Source organism: Microplitis demolitor, chromosome 3 (genome assembly GCF_026212275.2).
Source record: "Microplitis demolitor isolate Queensland-Clemson2020A chromosome 3, iyMicDemo2.1a, whole genome shotgun sequence".
In the NCBI taxonomy this organism is placed as follows: Eukaryota; Metazoa; Arthropoda; class Insecta; order Hymenoptera; family Braconidae; genus Microplitis; species Microplitis demolitor.
The window spans coordinates 22,139,872-22,158,573 of NC_068547.1; the positions used below are offsets into that span (position 1 = coordinate 22,139,872).

General features: G+C 32.1%; 3 protein-coding genes across 5 annotated transcripts; 1 reads left to right on the forward strand and 2 right to left on the reverse strand.

The window, feature by feature from the left end:
- Nucleotides 1-914: 914 nt before the first annotated feature.
- LOC103569750 (SAC3 domain-containing protein 1) lies at nucleotides 915-2,617 on the forward strand. 2 transcript variants are annotated; one of them, XM_008547222.2, is made up of 7 exons: nucleotides 915-1,073; nucleotides 1,164-1,243; nucleotides 1,305-1,499; nucleotides 1,575-1,736; nucleotides 1,807-2,067; nucleotides 2,134-2,274; nucleotides 2,342-2,617. In XM_008547222.2, the coding sequence occupies exons 2-7, from the start codon at nucleotides 1,176-1,178 to the stop codon at nucleotides 2,589-2,591; spliced, it is 1,077 nt and encodes a 358-aa protein (XP_008545444.1). In that variant the 5' UTR covers nucleotides 915-1,073; nucleotides 1,164-1,175; the 3' UTR covers nucleotides 2,592-2,617. The 2 variants fall into 2 exon arrangements, with proteins under 2 accessions (XP_008545444.1, XP_008545443.1); XM_008547221.2 differs by lacking the exon at nucleotides 915-1,073 and having other exon boundaries at nucleotides 1,080-1,243.
- Nucleotides 2,618-2,631: 14 nt separating this feature from the next.
- On the reverse strand, nucleotides 2,632-4,137 carry LOC103569751 (mediator of RNA polymerase II transcription subunit 4). The gene is made up of 4 exons (XM_008547223.1): nucleotides 3,895-4,137; nucleotides 3,411-3,817; nucleotides 3,214-3,348; nucleotides 2,632-2,945 (listed from the first exon to the last, which is right to left on the reverse strand). The coding sequence occupies exons 1-4, from the start codon at nucleotides 3,960-3,962 to the stop codon at nucleotides 2,764-2,766; spliced, it is 792 nt and encodes a 263-aa protein (XP_008545445.1). The 5' UTR covers nucleotides 3,963-4,137; the 3' UTR covers nucleotides 2,632-2,763.
- A 2,320-nt stretch (nucleotides 4,138-6,457) lies between these two features.
- Nucleotides 6,458-15,658, reverse strand: LOC103569749 (protein diaphanous homolog 1). 2 transcript variants are annotated; one of them, XM_008547219.2, is made up of 7 exons: nucleotides 14,268-15,658; nucleotides 13,009-13,600; nucleotides 12,261-12,410; nucleotides 9,708-9,871; nucleotides 8,312-9,629; nucleotides 8,096-8,217; nucleotides 6,458-8,026 (listed from the first exon to the last, which is right to left on the reverse strand). In XM_008547219.2, the coding sequence occupies exons 1-7, from the start codon at nucleotides 14,694-14,696 to the stop codon at nucleotides 6,788-6,790; spliced, it is 4,014 nt and encodes a 1,337-aa protein (XP_008545441.1). In that variant the 5' UTR covers nucleotides 14,697-15,658; the 3' UTR covers nucleotides 6,458-6,787. The 2 variants fall into 2 exon arrangements, with proteins under 2 accessions (XP_008545441.1, XP_008545442.1); XM_008547220.2 differs by lacking the exon at nucleotides 12,261-12,410.
- Nucleotides 15,659-18,702: the final 3,044 nt, after the last annotated feature.

Below are 18,702 nucleotides of genomic sequence, written 5' to 3' on the forward strand. Positions count from 1 at the left end.
TTTAAAATATTAAGAAAAAAACACGCAAGTATTGGAACAAACCTTGACGGGGAAATAATATGCAGAAGGGTGTCCTAATACACTTGGAGATTTGAATTAAATTGCTCCAAGTGTATTGCAGCTAAACAAACGTCACTTAACTGCTATTTCCCCACCAGACGATGCCGGATGAGTTTGGTCAGGAACTTGGAAGATCTCAGCATCAGCCATCAGCAACACTTTACACTACCACTGAACACTCAACACTTTACCCTCGCACTGAACACTCAACTACACCACAGACATTTTGCATAATTTAAATTTTACAAACACTTCACATTTTAGTTAAACAATAACTATGAGCAACGAATTTTATGAATAATTACACGACGCCACTGCAGTACTGTGTTTCAATTTAAACGCAGAGAAAGATCTGGACTACTACTGCCATTAGCGATGATACTAACTGCCGCTATCGAACCGTCAGTCGACACAAAGCAATCGATTTTTGCGATTCTCTCCCCCCCCCCCCCCCGGACTTTATAATGATGCGCCGTAGCGCCAAGGGCGCGAAATTTCAAAATTGAAATTGCAAATTGGACTTGAAGTAGTGCATTACTCTCAACATGTCAAAGTCTAGCAATATTTAATAATTTTATTAAAATTTTTTTGTCTATGTATTCGAAATGCTGTAGCTCTAGTTCTAGCCAAGTGTTTGCCATGCAACGTGAGCTAGAGCTACAGCATTTCCGAGTGCACCCTTTAATTGACTTCTTATCAATAATTTATTCTATTAATCTCTGATACTAATATCCCTGATAATAAATTTAACTTTAAATTGATAAGAGACTCAAATTAATTCTGGAAATTTTCTTTGATAATCTTTAAAATTCAAATTTGCCGCTGATTTTTAATTCTGTCTGTCATGTGACAGCTGTTAAATAATTTACTTTTTAAATGTAATAATAAAATAATTGTTAAATTTTATCTGATAATAATTATAAAGTGAAATATATTTTAAAAAATACTGACATACATTTTATAAAACATATAATCTCAAATAAATATATAAAATTTTCATAACCTCAATCTAGGTATAACATTATTTAAAACTGCAATAAATAAAATTAATATCTCATAACTTTCAATACAATTTATTTTATTTATTATTATAATAATAATAGAAGTGATAAAAAATGAGTTCAGATTCAAAAAAAATAATCGGCACATGTTTTTCAATGTGTTCAGAAAAAGAACGACATCTGTAAGTTTAAAAAAAAAATTTATTATAATAATATAACATTATAATAAAATAATATTTTCAGAAGAGAACGAGAAGGTTTGTTAAGTATTTTAGAGATCGATGAAAAAACTAAAAATCAAAGGCACAAAAAAGCTGATCCTGCTAAAACAATAAAATGTTTTCAAAGATCCAGCGCAGGGAAGTCGTTTGCGGATGATCCTAGTGAGTTGAGACCAGGACCAGTACTCCTACTCACTGTCAGATATTTACTTAACAAGTAAATTTGTTTTCTAAAATAATTATTCTGTCAAAAAATGTCCCTTCTTAATTAAATAAAATACGTTTTTTTCAGAGTTTCACTCCGAAAAGACGTAGACTGGAGCTTAATTTACGAATTTACATTTGACAGGATCCGGGCAATAAGACAAGACATGATCATACAGAGACTAGATGCACTAACGAGTATTAAAATTCTAGAACCAATTGTGAAATTTCATATTTATGCTGCTGAAAGGTAGAAAGAAATTTTAATCATAAATAATGTATTAAATTTATGTCTATTATATTAAAGATTTTGTTTTAAGGATGCGGGAGAGACCTTTGAAGGATTATGTTCCCAAATTCAATGATCAGCATTTACTGGAATGTATCAAACAATTGCTCGTCCTGTATGACGAACTAAATTATGCCAACGCTGATGTTCATGAGGAAAAACAACCGACAGACAAATTCGAAAAAAATGAACAATTCACCAACAGATGCACCATTGAAGCTGTATATCTCCTGCTCTATCTGGGCGACCCATCGGCTCTATCACGCGGACTGTCTCTCCCCAGCACATACAGGTTTCATTTTTGAAATAATTAAAAAAATAATTGGTTTTAATTTTATAAATCAAGTGGAAATTACAGGAACTCACCGGTTGTTCAGCAAGCACTGGAAATATCTCTTGGATGGTACTTGAAAAATTATGTACGAGTGTGTCGTAAAGTCTCTCAGCTGCCTTCTTTACTTGCTATGGCTGTTTTGAATAACATCAGATCCATCAGGAGGTAATAAGTTATCAATAATATCAATTGCAAACCCTCATATTTAATAATTTGTTTATTTATAATTTAGGGACGCTCTGGAAATAATGAGTGCGGGATACCAAAGTAAAATTTTGACGTTTCCTGGTGATAAATTAAAAGAAATTTTAATTTACAGTGATATGAAAAAAGTATCTACAGATTGTAAGTTACTGGGTATAGACTTTGTTGATAGTAATCTTCATTTTAAACATAGATTGAATACTGATTCGTTGACGAATCCAGAAAAGACATTCAGTGATACTCAGCTTGATAAATTTTTACCGTATATATTTTTTTAAACTATACTGTGGGTTTATTATTAAAATAAATAATATTAGATATTTTTATATCAAAAACTTTTACGATGATTTTTATTAATAAGAAAGAAAGCTATGTACAGACAATAGCGTTTAAGAAAAAAAATTAAATAATGAGACGGCGGTGATAATGAGGATTACTGATGTGTGAATTTTATTGTGAATCGCTGGAAGAGCTGCTAGATGAATCAGTGGACATCACTTCGACGTCTTCGCTCTCTTGCTTGTGGGTATTGATGGCCACACTTCCTTGCCCACCGACTCCACCCATGCTGATGTTTACTAATTCTCCAGATGGGTGCCATGCAAATTGGTTTGATATAGATGCTGGTGGTTCTGTTTTTATACATATATTTATAAGATTAGTTGGACTAAGAAAAAATCATAATGATATTCAAGTTAGCTTTCGTCAAATAATTTTTTGATTTTTCAAAACCGATAAATCTCAAAAAATTGCATCGGTAGTTTTTTTAATTTTCTACATGTCTATTTTTTTTATTTTTTTTTTTTAATTAATTTTTTAAAAAAAAAGTTCGAAAATTGATAATTGTTCGCTAACTTCAGGATCATGTCATAAAATTAACGATAAAATAAAAATAATGACCTGGATGACCTCCGGTACCGCTGCCACCACCAGCTCTGTGTAAATCAGATGAGATTCCTGAATGAGATCCAAGTATCGAACCATTTAGAGGTAAATCACTTAAACGTCCCAAGTATCCCAGCCTCATTTCAATGTCTGCAGATTAAAAAAATAAGTTAACAGTGAATTGATACTCTGAAAAGACTAAAGATAATTACCAGTTGGATATGGTCTTCTAGGATCACCCTGCTGCCAAGTCAACGGAGCGCAGATTGCATTCGAAGCACTGATTCTATGAGCAAACTTTATCAACTCTTCGGAAGGCACTGGTTTCTTATTTGCCTGCGCAATTGACTCAAGTTTCTGCTTTGCTTGATAAATAGCAGTCGCCAAAATCTGCTCGGCTTCTTTCAGCTGCCGCTGGAGCTGCTGAATGTCCTGGTCCTGCTTGTCAACCTCAGCCTTCAACGCTTCCATCTTTATGTTTATTTTTTCCTGTTCAGAGGCCTGCTTTAGCATTGATTTCAAGTCATTGTTTTTAGCAACCAGCAATTGCACCAGTTGACCGTATTCTGTTGCTGACAACTTGAGATGTTTCTGAGCTATCGTGTTCTCAATCATTTCTCTATAAATTTATCAAAGATATTTTTTTATAATTTATATGATTATTAAATAAGATAGCAACAGTAAATTATGACTTACTTTGAAATTAATTCCATGTCATCAACCAGCGATAGTAAAATTTGACGAGTGCTTTTGTTTGTCGCCATAATTAATTTATTTGGTTTAATATTTAATTACTTTATTTATAAATACAATAATTAATAGAAATACATAATTTACACAACAGAGACTACTTGTATGTATGATATATAAACATATAACTATATATATAGGTTATGGATGTAGTGTACACATTTTAATAACAGCCGGAACAACCCGAAGTGAGTTATTAGTCTATTTGAATTTTATCAAAGTTTGTTTAACTGGACACAAGTACCTGTGGCGCCCTCTGTAGAAATGATGAGTGTGAACATAGCAGACACGAGAAAAATTTAAAATTACAAATAAACAAATTAAACAATTAAAAATATAAAAATAAAAAAAAAATCCCCATTTAAAAATTATATAAATTCGTATTATTTAAAATTGATTTTTATTTAACTCATTTATTTCAAAATTTTTTAAATTGACAATTGTCAGCTACTTCATCTGTAGAATGCTTCTGCGCACGCGTATCTCAATTTTGTCTCTACTGCGCAGCTTTCCAACCGCTTCCACAACTGCGCAAGTGTTCGGGTCTAACTTCATATTGCCACCATAGTAATGACGCCGGTCCCGTCTAGCTCGTGATTAAATAAATAAATAATTTATTTTTGCAGTTATATTTATTAAAACAAGTGTCTTTAAATATTTTTTGACGGTTTTTGAACAGTTTGTGATAATAATTAAATCGGTGTGTAAAATATAAGATGTAAAACGATTCATTTAAATATATCGTGTCTGTGTTTCCGTTGTTAAGCTATCGGTGTTCGCTGTCATTCGTTTTATTAATTTAAAATCAGTGAAAATAACTATTGTTATTTTTTATTTATATGGAAAAGTATTGAATACTAATCAGTGAATATTTTTCTGTGAGTGGAAAGTGTTTTTTTATTGATCGATGTGAAAATTTTTTTTTTTATTCAAGTTATTTTTTGATGACATTTTTAAAAATCATCCTGAAGTTAGGAGACAATTAATAACTTTCGGATTTTTTTTAGAAACGATAAATTATGAAAAAAAAATAAAAACTAAAAATATGCATATATATGAAATAAAAAATGCTATAAATGCAATTTTTTAAATATTTTTTTTTTAAATTTATCGTTTGTTAAAAAAAAAGCTAACTACAAAATCATTTTTATCAACTTACTTGTGTTCTTTTCAATCAAAAAGTCGTGGATTATAAGTGTAGTGTTTAATTTCGTAAGTGATGTCAGTGTTAAGTTTGTGTTAATAATGAATATCAGTGTAATTTATTGTTTATTACTTGATTGTGTCACCTACGTTTTTAAGTCAAAGTCTAATCTAGTTACCAAAAAGCAGCAAAATGTGGGTTTTTAATTTTTTTATTCAAAAATCATTGACACAAATAATTTTTATTAAAATGATGAAATTCCAATTTTGAAATCGCGCGCCATTAGCGCTACTGTATGTCGCTGTAGTCGACGTTCAAATTTTTGCTAAAGTGGGGGAGGCGAATGAATTGTAAAATCGATTGCTTTGTGTCGACTGACGGTTTGATAGCGGCGGTCAGTATCATCAATAATGGCAGTAGTAGTCCAGATCCTTCTTTACGTTTGAATTGAAACACAGTAATGAAGTTAAGTCGTGTAAAATTGTGCAGTGATTGGAAAATTTATCTTTTATTAATTTAAATTGTGTAAAGTGTCTGTGGTGTAGTTGAGTGTTCAGTGCGAAGGTAAAGTGTTGAGTGCTCAGTGGTAGTGTAAAGTGTTGCTGATGGCTGATGCTGAGATCTTCCAAGTTCCTGAGCCAACTCATCTGGCATCGTCTGGTAGGGAAATAGCAGTTAAGTGACGTTTGTTTAGCTGCAATACACTTGGAGCAATTTAATTCAAATCTCCAAGTGTATTAGGACACCCTTCTGCATATTATTTCTCCGCCAAGGTTTGTTCAAACACTCAAGTGTTTTTTTTTTAATATTTTAAATATTTCTATCATATTCTGCCGCTATTTTATTTTAACGTACCAATGCTAATTTGTCTCCAATTTTAAATATTTTATTTTTCAAATATTTAAAATTACCGCGCAAGTAATATTAATAATTAATAACTTAATTACTTTGGGTGCATTTGGAAATGTTCTAGCTCTAGCTATCGCTATACGGCAACGCATGGCTTGAGCTAGAGCTAGAGCAATTTCCGATTGCACATTGAGTTTATTTGAATTGAATTGTAAAAAATAAAAACTCGTTTTCGAGTAGTCGAATAATAAGAGTACATCCTGTTGTCCTGGTGATGACACTGAAGTTAGCTGACATCTAATAATTATTTTATAAAATTTAACTGACATTAAAAAATAAAAAAAAAATAAAATTTATAATTTAAATATTTAATGAAACGAGAATTATTTCTCCGTATAGTTATTCAATTAAAAAAAAATTTTATAAGGAAGAAATTTTATTTACTAATAAAAGGATAAAACAAAAATAAGGATAAAATTTTTTTAAATACAAAATTTATTTATTAAAGTTCTACTTCGTTCAACGAATACTAAACTTATAGTTTATTTAAAAATATAACAATAATTAAATAATTCGTGCGCGTAATAAATATAACAAATGTCACTTCAATTAATTAACAATTCATACTATAGTTATTTTAATAAACAAAAAAAGTACAGCTATTGCTCAAGGAAGCATAAGTAAATTTATAATTACAGATTTATTTATACTTGGATGTGATCAACAGTTGGATCATCCATAACATTAAATAAAATATAGTAACAAATTTTTTAACGCGATAGATTTTTGTGCATTACATATAAGTAGTCAAGGTGTTCATCATTTCGTATTTACTTTTTGTATAAACTACCGCTTATTTTTGTCCATCAGTTTCAGAAGTCGGTCTTTCAGGCCACCTGGGACGACTTTATCCGTTTCAACTTTCCGTTTGTCTTCTAATTTTTTTCTTATCGTCTTCATACGTTCCTTCTTCAATCTCTGCTGCTCCTTCTTCCAGATGTCTTTGAAATCCTTGCAGAAACTGATCCACAGCCCAAAAAAGTCCTTTGGGTCGGCAGTGTCTACACTAGTGCCTTTAGGAATATACTGATAAAAAAGCATAACGGCTTTAAATCTAGCCCGTGCTTCCTGTAAATTTTCTTTTTCATTGATAAGTTCATTCCTAGCTCGGGTTAAAAATGTATCCATTTTTTCAGTGAACGCAGTCGTTGAATTTTCAGGCGACGATTTTGTTACAATTTTGCAATTTTTTTCGCACCTCTGTAATTCTTTTTCCAATCGATCCAATTCCTTGATTATGTCCTCGAAATTAATTGTCGAGGCGGCTTCAATGTCTGCGGGTTCGGGTATTGGCAGCGCTAACATTTCATCGAAATTATAGTTGCCCTCTTGTTCTAGTCTGACGCGTACAAGATAATGTAGGAGTGTAACCCCAGGTACTTTTGATTTGACGTCTTTCAGTTTGCTGAGAATTTCAAGACCGAAACCATCGGCTTGCCCTCGCATGCGGTTACCACCGTTCATATAATTACCCAGGGTTAAAATTAGTGCCATTACTCTTTTTAGGGACTGTGAGTTGCGTAGATAGTCACAAGTTGAACGCAAGTTTGTTAATTTTGTTGACACTGATGAAATAGCGTCGTGGAATTCGGACTGAAACATCAAGCAGGCTATACGTTCGTTGAAATTTTTAATAGTTGACAACTGTTTTATAAACTTCTCCGGACGATCCAGGGGTATTTCTGGATGCTCTCTTTCGTGGGCGGTGATGTCCTCCATTTCTTTGGCCGTTGGCATTATTTCATAAATCTGTCTGAGTGCTTCTAGACTGACGATACTGGTATCGAGATTGTATACGGCGTTTTCAACTTCGCTGAAATCAACACGTAAACTTTTTTCGAGGATTCCAACAGTCTTGGAACGCTTAGAGTCCAGTATTTTTGCTGGTTGAATTTTCGATGGTTTGTCGGACTCTTCTTTTTTTATTGTTGGCTTACGTTCAATCACTTGGCGCGAAAAGAGGTCCACGAATTCTTTCATATTTAAATTTTCTTCTTGCTTTTCAATTTCTATCCACAATGGGACCTGTTGAATTATTTTATTTTATTAGTTATTACGAATATAATCTAAGTAAATGCAGAAAAAAAATAGTACTTGTGGAGGCGCATCTGGAGACGTAGCGGGAATAACAGGTTGTTGGTCAGCTGGGATGATGATTCTTGTCCAATAGAGAGGTTTCATTGGTACTTCTGGCGCTAGAGGCTCTTTTCGCATACCTAGACATGAAAAATTTTTATTTTGATACTGCACTAAATTTCTCAATTAAATTTTTAAATTATAGCTGGCGGTAGTTTAAATAAAAGAACTTACTTGCTCGAGCGGGAGGATTCCAGCCTCCGACAGGTGGAGTAGGTAGTGCTGCTGGACTTCCTGAAAATGGCGGGGGAGGTGGTGGAGGCCCTGTTGAACCACTTCCTGGTATTGGTGGTGGAGGAGGTGGACCAGCTCCAAACATTGGAGGTGGTGGAGGCGGTGGTGGGCCGCTTAATCCTGGCATTGGAGGTGGTGGGGGTCCACCTAATCCTGGCATTGGTGGTGGTGGTGGTGGTCCAGTTAATCCAGGCATTGGAGGTGGTGGAGGGGGAGGTGGCCCAGTAAATCCTGGCATTGGAGGTGGTGGTGGTGGAGGTCCACTCAGTCCCGGCATTGGAGGTGGTGGTGGTGGAGGAGGGCCACTCAAACCTGGCATAGGTAGTGGCAAGGGTTCACTAGGTATAGGAACCGGTAAATGAGGAGTTTCAAAGCTAGGTAGTGGTGGAGGTGGAGGAATAGAAGTATCCGGTAAAGGTGGAGGTGGTGGAGGCTTAGAAATCGTGCATACAGACTCTTCATTATTATCAGCAGTTATTTCTTGTGTAGGTAAAGGTGGTGGAGGTGGTGGTTTTGAAATACTATCATCTACTTTTAAGTCTTTAATTTCTTGTGAAATTGATTTGGAGTCGCCCCCATCAGACTTTATGATTGATAAATCTTTAGTGTCCTGTAAACTCTCATGTAGTCCAGTATCATCTTGGACAAAATCCAATTTCCTGCGAGTATTATTTTTAATTCCCAGTGACTCGGATTGATTAACACTATCTACAATATTTTGGCAACTGTTAATGTCATCTGTGACATCTACCGTAGGATCCGACTCCGGATTAACTTGATCCGTAATTTGTTTTTCAGCATTGGATAATTTTCTATATGGTAACAGCGTTTTGTACTCGGTTTCATCATTTATTCTGTCAGCTTCACAGATAGTTGACAAACCGGACGGTAGCACTAAAGAGTCATCCTGGACCCTATCCGATAATTGATGAGAAATCGGTGATAAGTCTATTGAACTACCAGTAAACCTTCCGCTCTCAGACGACACACAGCTTCTGTTTAATTCTAAATTATTGTCATCTCTCGGCATAGGTGAGCTGGCTTTTGATCTCATAACCGCGAGATTCTCCGATTTATCTCTATTCTGTCTTTCCAATTTTTCAACCAGTATTTTAAGTCTCTCGACCTCCGTGCGTAAGCTCGTAATCTCATTTTCGAGGCCTTTAACATACTCTGCCGAATATTTTGTTTCATTGTTACGGTTCTCAGTTGGTAATTTCGCTGGTATCAGCGAATCCCAATAGTAAACTTGATCCGCCTAAAAAAATTAAACAAAGAAATTTTAATTAATCACCTTCGATTTTTTTAAAAACTAAAAAATCAATTAAATATTCACCGAAAAAGTTTTATTTATCGACTTATCTCCAAGTGGTTTGATTATTCCTATCGCTTGTAGCTGAGAATAAAGCGCAGCAGTGAATTTATTAAGATCCCCATCTGAAAGTTGTTTCCGTAAATGTTCAGGAATTTCAGACGTAAGCAAGTTTATTAGATGTTGACCTAGAACCAGGTAAAAAATTCACCAATTAAAGTTTAAACTTCCTCTATATTTAGAACGGTCAAAAAATATTGACGTAATTCGTCTAAAGTATCAAGACAGAAATATTCTTCCATTAAAAAAAATAACTTAAAATTTAATCTTAAATATTCAAATTTATTTCGCCATCTATTTGATTTTTAAAATACAAATAGATAAAATTTCTCAATTATTACCATAATTTATTGCGACACATTAATTAAAGAATACATTGGGAATAATTACAAATATATTTAATGATTGTGTCGAAATAAAATTCTAATTGTAAATTTAGTTTATCAAAAACTCAACTATTGGCCAATAAATTTTTTACTCACTCTTGGGTATCAGTAGCGAATTATAATTTTGTGACTTTGACAGTTCCATAATTATCAGAAAAAAATAATTGACTAAAAAATTAACACATAATTAATTTTTTAAAATGTCATTCGGTCCCAACGTGACAGAACATTTAAACTCAATTAAACTTTGTCCCCGACGAGTAGTTCCGCGGCACACACTTCAAAAAGACCGCACAGGGCTCGATTTGACCGAAAACTTATTGATCGGAAATTAACGACAAATCCCAGCTTAAAATAGCGTCCTCGAGGATCGGATACCAGTTAAACCCGACGAGTGTCGAAAAATTTATCACCAAAAAAAAAAAAAATATCTTCAGTCAATCTAACGGATTTCAGTCTCAAGTCAAGTCCATATCGATGTTATTATAGCCAAGGCTAAGTGTAGTAATCCACGATCATAAAGCTGCGATAGGAAGTATTAAAATATTACAGAAAGAATTTACCGAGCGTGTTACACCGAGTAACGTTTACTTGGTTCTGAATAATAAAGAGAAGTGATCCAACGAAAAAAACTGTTGACTCGGTATTTTTATGAGCTGACTTTTGAGATAATGAAGAAGAATCTCCACACAGCACGATATTTGGGTATCTGTTTTGCGTAAAATACCAGTTTCATCCTCTGCTGTATCATCTCGCGGGCATAATTTTAGGTTTATATACATTTATATATCTTTAAACAAAATATATACATATATTTTCTCATCTACACTACGCTGGTGTATTCAAACAAAAAATTAAGATAAGTCTTATCGTTTAATGTTCGCTATAATATCACACACGAATGACACCAGAACTGCTTGCATTTAAATTGTTTATTCGACTTTGCATTTTTTCCCATAAAAATAAATTACCTCGTATTTTAGTCTTCTCATTTAAATATTTTTAAATTTAAATTTAATTAAAATTATAAAATTGCCGCCTAATAAATTTATACTGCGTTATTTTTTTACAAGTGCAGTTTATGTTTAAAAAAAAATAAAATGGATAAAAAAAGTGTCGTGATGTCATGGAAGTTCATATGACAATAATCTAAATGGGCGTGAATGCATTACATACAATTGATAAGAGAATAAACAGATCGGGTCTTTTATGATGTTAGGACAGGGAGTAAAAATAAATGAAATAAAAATTAGTACCGCGTGCGATAGCGAGCCCATGAGAGTCGTGTTCTGTCAGTTGTTAGGTGCCGCGTGATTTAGAGATCAGCTTTTATGTAAATGAGACAACATTAAGTCCCGGTATGGGTCGTTGTGCTGCAGCCTCTTGCTTACTTATGCCGTAAGACTTGAGAATAATCACTTAGCGTTACTGAGAAAACTCTGCCTTGATTAAGACACCGTACTGTCATTGAAATACAATAAACCGATCGTTACATATTTATTTTTATAATCACACACCGTACGCTTACTTAATAACAGGCACTAGATTTTTTTTTTTTTTTTTAAGTAATTACTCATTTCCTTGTATGCGGAAATAATTTCCGATACAATGCATCTGTATATTATTAATTAAAATTAAAAAAATGATAAAGGGTGATAAATAGAGCGTGACAAAATATGTAATAAAATTGTTTGTATGCTGATTTAAAAGTAAAATAGTCATTTTATTTCTTTTTTTTTTTTTTTTTTTCATAAGCGATAAGTGATAAATAAAATGAGCAGCTTTGATGACACTTGTTTTATACGTGTACTAGAAAATGTGTAGAGTAAATAAATATATAAGTAGATCTAATATCCAGTGTATGTTTGCAATCTGGTTGGTAATCCGTCAGCGGATTAAATTATTTATTTATATATATAAAATTTTTTTTATGACATAAATAATAAAGATGTAGGCTTCAGCTGACAGTCACGTGAATTTAACAGTGCATTAAAAAAATAATTGATGACAAAGTCCGAAGAATTTGTCGCCATTTATCACAAATGATAAATTATTTTTTTTTATTGCGAGTAATGACTCTGCATTATTTTATTTACACTTTCGTATGATATAATAAATATTATTTTCTTACCGGTGAATTTTTCGGCGAGCGGAAATCCTGATCTGTGTGATAGAGTATTGGCGGATGTAAAACTTGATACTCTTCTTAAAGCGACACTCGGATTAGGTAATTGTTCATTAGTACTGTGTCTGCGATAAGATCCGTTAAGCGATGTTGAGACTGAAACAACACTTGGTGTTGATAAACTTGTACCATCTTTATGTTTGTACCAAACCATAATTAAGAATTTATGATTTGCAATTCATAATTTAATTGAAAGTATAATAAATTTTGAAATGTCGCGTGAAGTTGAAAAGCCTTAGGATTGATAAAAGTAAAAACAATGACAGCAAAGTACTAAATGCCTTATTTACAAAAACAATGAAAATAGAAAACTACTAGTCGTGTTTGAATGCAGACGATTTAAATGAAAGTTTCGAATGAAATATAAATAAATATCTTAGGATTATAGAGAGTTAGTAGTGTTGAGTTTTGTGTCGTGTTGTGGCGATATTGTAGTCCAATAGTTTGTTGGAAATGGTAACAATAACAAGATCAGCTCGATAATCCCTTCGATAGCCTTCAGGACAATACACAATGTTAGTTATGTATATCTAACAGAGCAAAACCGGTCTCAAGATCTGCATTATCCGGTTAGACTATTTAATTCGCCATTGTTCGATTCACAAAGTAAAGCTACATCTGAGCAATGTAATCGAAAGATCATGAGTTTTATCCTCTTTCTCTCTTATAAATATAAATAAATGTCTCTACTTACCAAGTCGATTATTCGGTGAATTAGAATTTGAGTTGCCTTCGATTTTCCGGTGTCCTGTTGCGGAAAAATTTTTCTTTCGGTTGTAAGTCGATAAACTATTGTTGTTGTTTTGAAGTTGATGCTGCCGTGATTTTTTTGTCGTCAGAGAGTTAATTGTCTGATGAGGCGCACTAGTATCAGCCACCATACCGTTCTCCTCGGGATCAGTAAAAATACTGTCACTGGAGGATGCTTGACTCGGTGGTGTTGGAATGTCAGATAACTTCAGCACATTTGCGTTTGCACGTCGCCAGGAATCGGTTACGAGAAGCTGAGGATCGATCGTTAATAGTTGCGAGGGTATTTGTGCTGCCGCGGGAGCACCTGGTGCGTCCACGGAACCAGAGAGAGAACTCGAGGATACTGCGGGTGCGGGAGCCTCATCGAAGCTCTGCGAGTCTACAGGTGGGAGCGGACAGGACGTAGTAACCTCCTCCTCTTCAAATTTTACCTCTACCTCTTGAAGTTTTTCAACCGGTACTTCCGCTCGTTTTGGAGATTCCACTGTAACTTTGATGTCATCCGGCTGTATCGTTGGGACTGGCGGAACCGCCTGTTTATTGAGAATCATCGTTTATTATTATTATTATTATTTTTTTTTTTTATTTTCATGTTCTTGCCTTTGACGTAAAAATAAATTAGAGATTAGACATCTTATCTACCGTGATATCATTGACAGAATTTTAGTGTTATTTATATAAATATATATACGTCTCGATGATAATATCACGCGTTTGTTGAACAATTATAATCCACGATGTAAGTCTATATCCGTGTTGGAGTAAGTGGTTATGTCATTTGTAGTGATAATATCATACAGATGATATTACTCAATTGATTTATTAAATGAATGATAACTCGATATCGTATTAGTTGTACAAATTTGATTATTCATCAACGGATTATTTTTTTAAATCATTTTATTTAATATTTAATATTTATTTATTTTTTTTTTTTTACATTAATTAGTTTACTCAAATTCGACGTTTAAAAAAATTTTCATTACTATTGTAATAGCAAAAGACAGTAAAAAAATTTATTTTGTTTAAATAACTTACAGTACAGTATTGACTGTGCCATTTCTTCAATTGTGTATCAAAAAAATTTAATATTTTTACGAAAATATAATTCATGTTTAATTAACATCAAGAAAAAAAAATGATCGCGTTTTTTTTGTTTTCATTTTTTTAAAATTCTGTAAAAAAATTTGAAAAACAAACCTGTCGAATTTTAGGCGGTTGTGGTGCCGGCCTTTTTCCTGGGGTGTGAACTTTTTCAAAATTAACTTGGACATTTGTTTCAGCTCCCACATTGTGTTTTTTTTGACGTTTCTTACCGTCACTTTGATGATTGCCCATTGTGATATCTGATCTTTCACTAGAATCAGCTGTTGATTCCCCGGAAGCATCGATTGCTTTCGAATTACTTTTACTCAAGCCCTCGACAACGTAATGCCCAATGTCGCCGCGAATTCGCGACAATAAGGACCTACCGCTCCGATCGGCAGGGCAATCATCAGCACTCTCATCGCGTGATAAATTAGTTCTGGTCCTCAAAGAGTGGATCCAAATACGGGCGATGTCTCCGATACTTCTCCGTAAGGGTCGCGACGCCGTCGCGACTGCGCCCTCATTCTCATCCACACTCATCTCTTAATCGATATTTCAAACGCATATACGTCCACTTTATTATATTAATTCACTTTAGATTCCGCTGACATACATTTAGAGAAAAATAATAATAACAGCCATAAGTTATGTCGCATAATATATGAACTTCTATTTTTTACACGGCTATATTTGAGATATAAACAGGTATATACCCAGGAATTTTTCAAATATTTACATTTCGATCTGTTTAAAATAAATCCCTGTACTTTATCGTATAAAACTTTTATTTGTCGTCTGTGTTATAGTCGAGTGAGTCAAAAATTAATATCCAGTTTAAAATAATCCCAAGAATTAGTTGAATTAAATACGAGGTCTAATAACTTTTTATCGCTATGCGGTTTGTTTTCAAAATCACGCTCTGAAAAATGACACGTGACTAAAAGCCGCGAAATAATTTTCCGTAATTAAAAAAAATCACAGACCCGCTAATTAAGTAAAAGAATTTGTAAATAATTTAATAGTTAACAATAATAATTATTATTATGTTAATTGATATAAATTACTTTGTACTTATACTTGTGGGCACAATAGAAAAATTATTAAAAATTAATGTGATTTATTTAAAAAGTTAAATTGAATATTTTATAAATAATTTGAAATGAAAGTGAGTAATGATTTAACTTTAATTGTATTGTATTGTAGTTTCTTGTGATCTCACTTCCTTATTAAGGATTCTCTAAATATATAATTGTATAAATTTGCGCGTCTGACATCCACGTGGGAACAATTTACTCCATTCATGTGAGTGACACATTTTATTGTATTCATTTTACCACGTGGCTAAATTATTTTTTAAATTATTATTTATTTATAAAGTACGCTCACAGGTTTATTAAAAAAACATATCAATTACTTTAATTATTATTGTAATTATTATTTGTTATTTATCACAAATTGAAGTCTTTGTTGCGATAAATAATTTAAAAACCGATGCACCATATCGATAGCAAGTGAACTACTAATACATTGAAAGTATTGCGGTATTCGCAGATTATTGTGAAATTGAGAGCGCAAGCTCAGGAATTTTCTCTAAAGGGTCTCTAGGAGCTTGCAAGTTTACCAGAGTTCAATTATTGATTTTGCTGCAATGATAAGCAGATAGATAAATGAAATTTTATTTTTAAATTTTGATTTTTCTAAATCTGAGTTGAATTTATTTTCAAAATTTGAACTTTGGCTTTTATTACAACTAATAGTGATCTAGTAGAGTGATCAACGTCTGATATAAAAGAAAAGACAGCAATTACCATGCGAGTGAATGCACTTTTCTCAAGAACTTGATCACCAGATGGCGCTTTCTGGTGGAACTTAAATAAAATAAAAACCCCCTGACTATATAATATTTGAATAGATATTTAAATATTTGATGAATGCTGTGAATATTTGAATAATATTTGTATAGGTTCATAATGATAATTACTGTTGGCACATAAATATCGAGGAAATGATATTCAGTTGCTTTCAACTCATCAATTTGTATTTAAACTCTTATAAGTTTCCGGTTAAAGTAAACCACAAAATTCAAATAATTTGTGTGCATCCATTAAAAGTTATATAGAATATTATTTGGAAACAAAATAAAATATAACGAGAGGAATTTCATCACGACATTCCCCAGCATTTCCGTTTAGTTTTATTCGTTTAAAATGAATCGGTAACCGGATGTCAGTTTCAAGAGGATGTTTAAAGATACTTGAGGGAAATTTTTTTTTTCATGTGTTTGCACTTATGGTTTTCGAAATAATTATTTTATTTTATGGGAAAATAATTCCCATGAGCAAGTGGTCGGGAGATTCCTCGAATTTATTAAGAATTACATAGCATTTAAAAATAAACTCAGCATAATTACTACACTGGGTGGTATATATGCATATATATGTGTATATATATATTCTAGTGTGGGAACGGTTGGCGACCTCGCGTCCTCAGTTCTCCTCGATGAAGCTATTGTCTATTCCAGTGCATCCGGTGTGTCTGGGCGTCATACTGCCTCCTGATTCGTAATTAGTCACAAGTTTTTTTTATTCGGTCATGAAACTTTCGTACTCAATCCATCCATGATAGGCTTCTCTCATATATATTCTCTAGTTTGTCTTTATATTTTTATGACAACTGAGAATCGATAGTCTGGATTTCACAAAAATTCAACATGGGTTTTTATAATTAATAAAAAATGTAGCGTAGATTAAAAATACATAAATAAAAAAAAAACAGGAAAGGAAGCTAATGAGACGATAATTAAAAAAACTCTTGTTTTATTATTTATTTTTGTTTTTTTGTTCATTTTATATTGCAACATAAAATTTGTACAAATAATAATCAATAATTAATAATAAATGTTTATTTGTTTTTTATTTTTAATTAATTATTTTTTATATAACTAGTAGTAGGCAATTAATATATATGTATAATATATATATATATATATATATATATATATTTATATTTCCATTTATAATTTTATGAGGGTGGGAAGTGTTTATATACATACAAGTTACAAACAACGGTACTGTGACGCCCTAATCACGTGGGTTCTAAGTTCAAATGTTGAACATTTATTAAACATATGCGTAATAAAATAATAATTAAAAAAAAAAAAAGAATAATAATAATAGTTGTATTAATTAAAAATAATTAAGAGTCTTAATAACAACGTGTCATCAGTTTTGCTTTTACTCTCATTACTATCGGCGTGAAAGAGATCCCGTATTTTAGTCTGTTATTTATTTCACTTCCAACTTATTCTTCCGTTTCTTCATTCTTACTTCCTTTCTCTATCTTGCTTAATTATAATGTAGATAAATACTAGTATGAGTTCTCTTATCCTATACTATTACACCGCTTCTCCATTTTTTCTTCTATATACATTTTTTTTTTAGCTGCTTCTTTATTTTTAACTGAATTTCGTTTTTTACAAGGTCGGTTGGATGAGGCAAGTGGGTGGGAAAAGTAGACGATCCCGCCAACGCTCGTTAAATTTAATCACCCGTTACATAAGTATTATATATTCCCTTCTTTTAATTTTTTTTTTGTTTTTTTTTTATATTCATTTTTCTTCCTTTACTTCGCCGTCATCTAAGGTTTCATTATGCAAAAATATTTCAGCTTTCGTTTCTATTTCTCTCTTTCACATTCTATGTTTCTGCTAAGCGCATTCGCATTCGTTCTTTTTTTTTCTTCTCATTCTCTCTACTCATTTTTATCATTATTATTATTAATATTATTATTATTACACCATACATAGTTATTTCTTGGAAACTAATTGGTCGCAGGTGTACGACAATTTTCTTTCGCCAACTCATTCAATTTATCCAATATTTTATATTATATATTTAATATGTTAAATGATTTACTACAATTCGGTAATAAGTATTAATATTTTAAATATTAAACATATATATGAAATTAGTAGCTGAATAAATAAAATGAGAAACGTCAAAATTTGTCGACACATTTGTTATATTTATAATTGTTTTAATTTAAAATCATCTATTGAGACTGAAATTAACAAACGCACAGTAATAATATTATTACTATTTTAATTTTTTAAAAATTAAATTCTGCTTTCGTCATATTTAATATTCGCATTATTCATATCAAGTGTTCAACGAGCGCAGTCAGGATACAGCCGGTAATATTTTAGTTTATTTTCCCGTAAGCATTAAAGGATACAATGATAATAATAATAATAATAATAATAATAATAATAATAATAATAATAATAATAATTTATGAAGTCGCCACTGTGTACGTGCATTAAATTTCATCAATTAATAATGCATTATTTTATATAAATAATGATAATTAATTTGAATTAATTACGAGAGATTCACATTTTTATGTCTTGTTATATAAATTCTTTTTATTATAATATACATATACATATACATATATATATATATTTTTTCTTCGTTTTAACAATAAATTTATGTGCGTAAATGGCCCTATAATCACTAGTTAATCCCACTCATAATAATGAGATTCA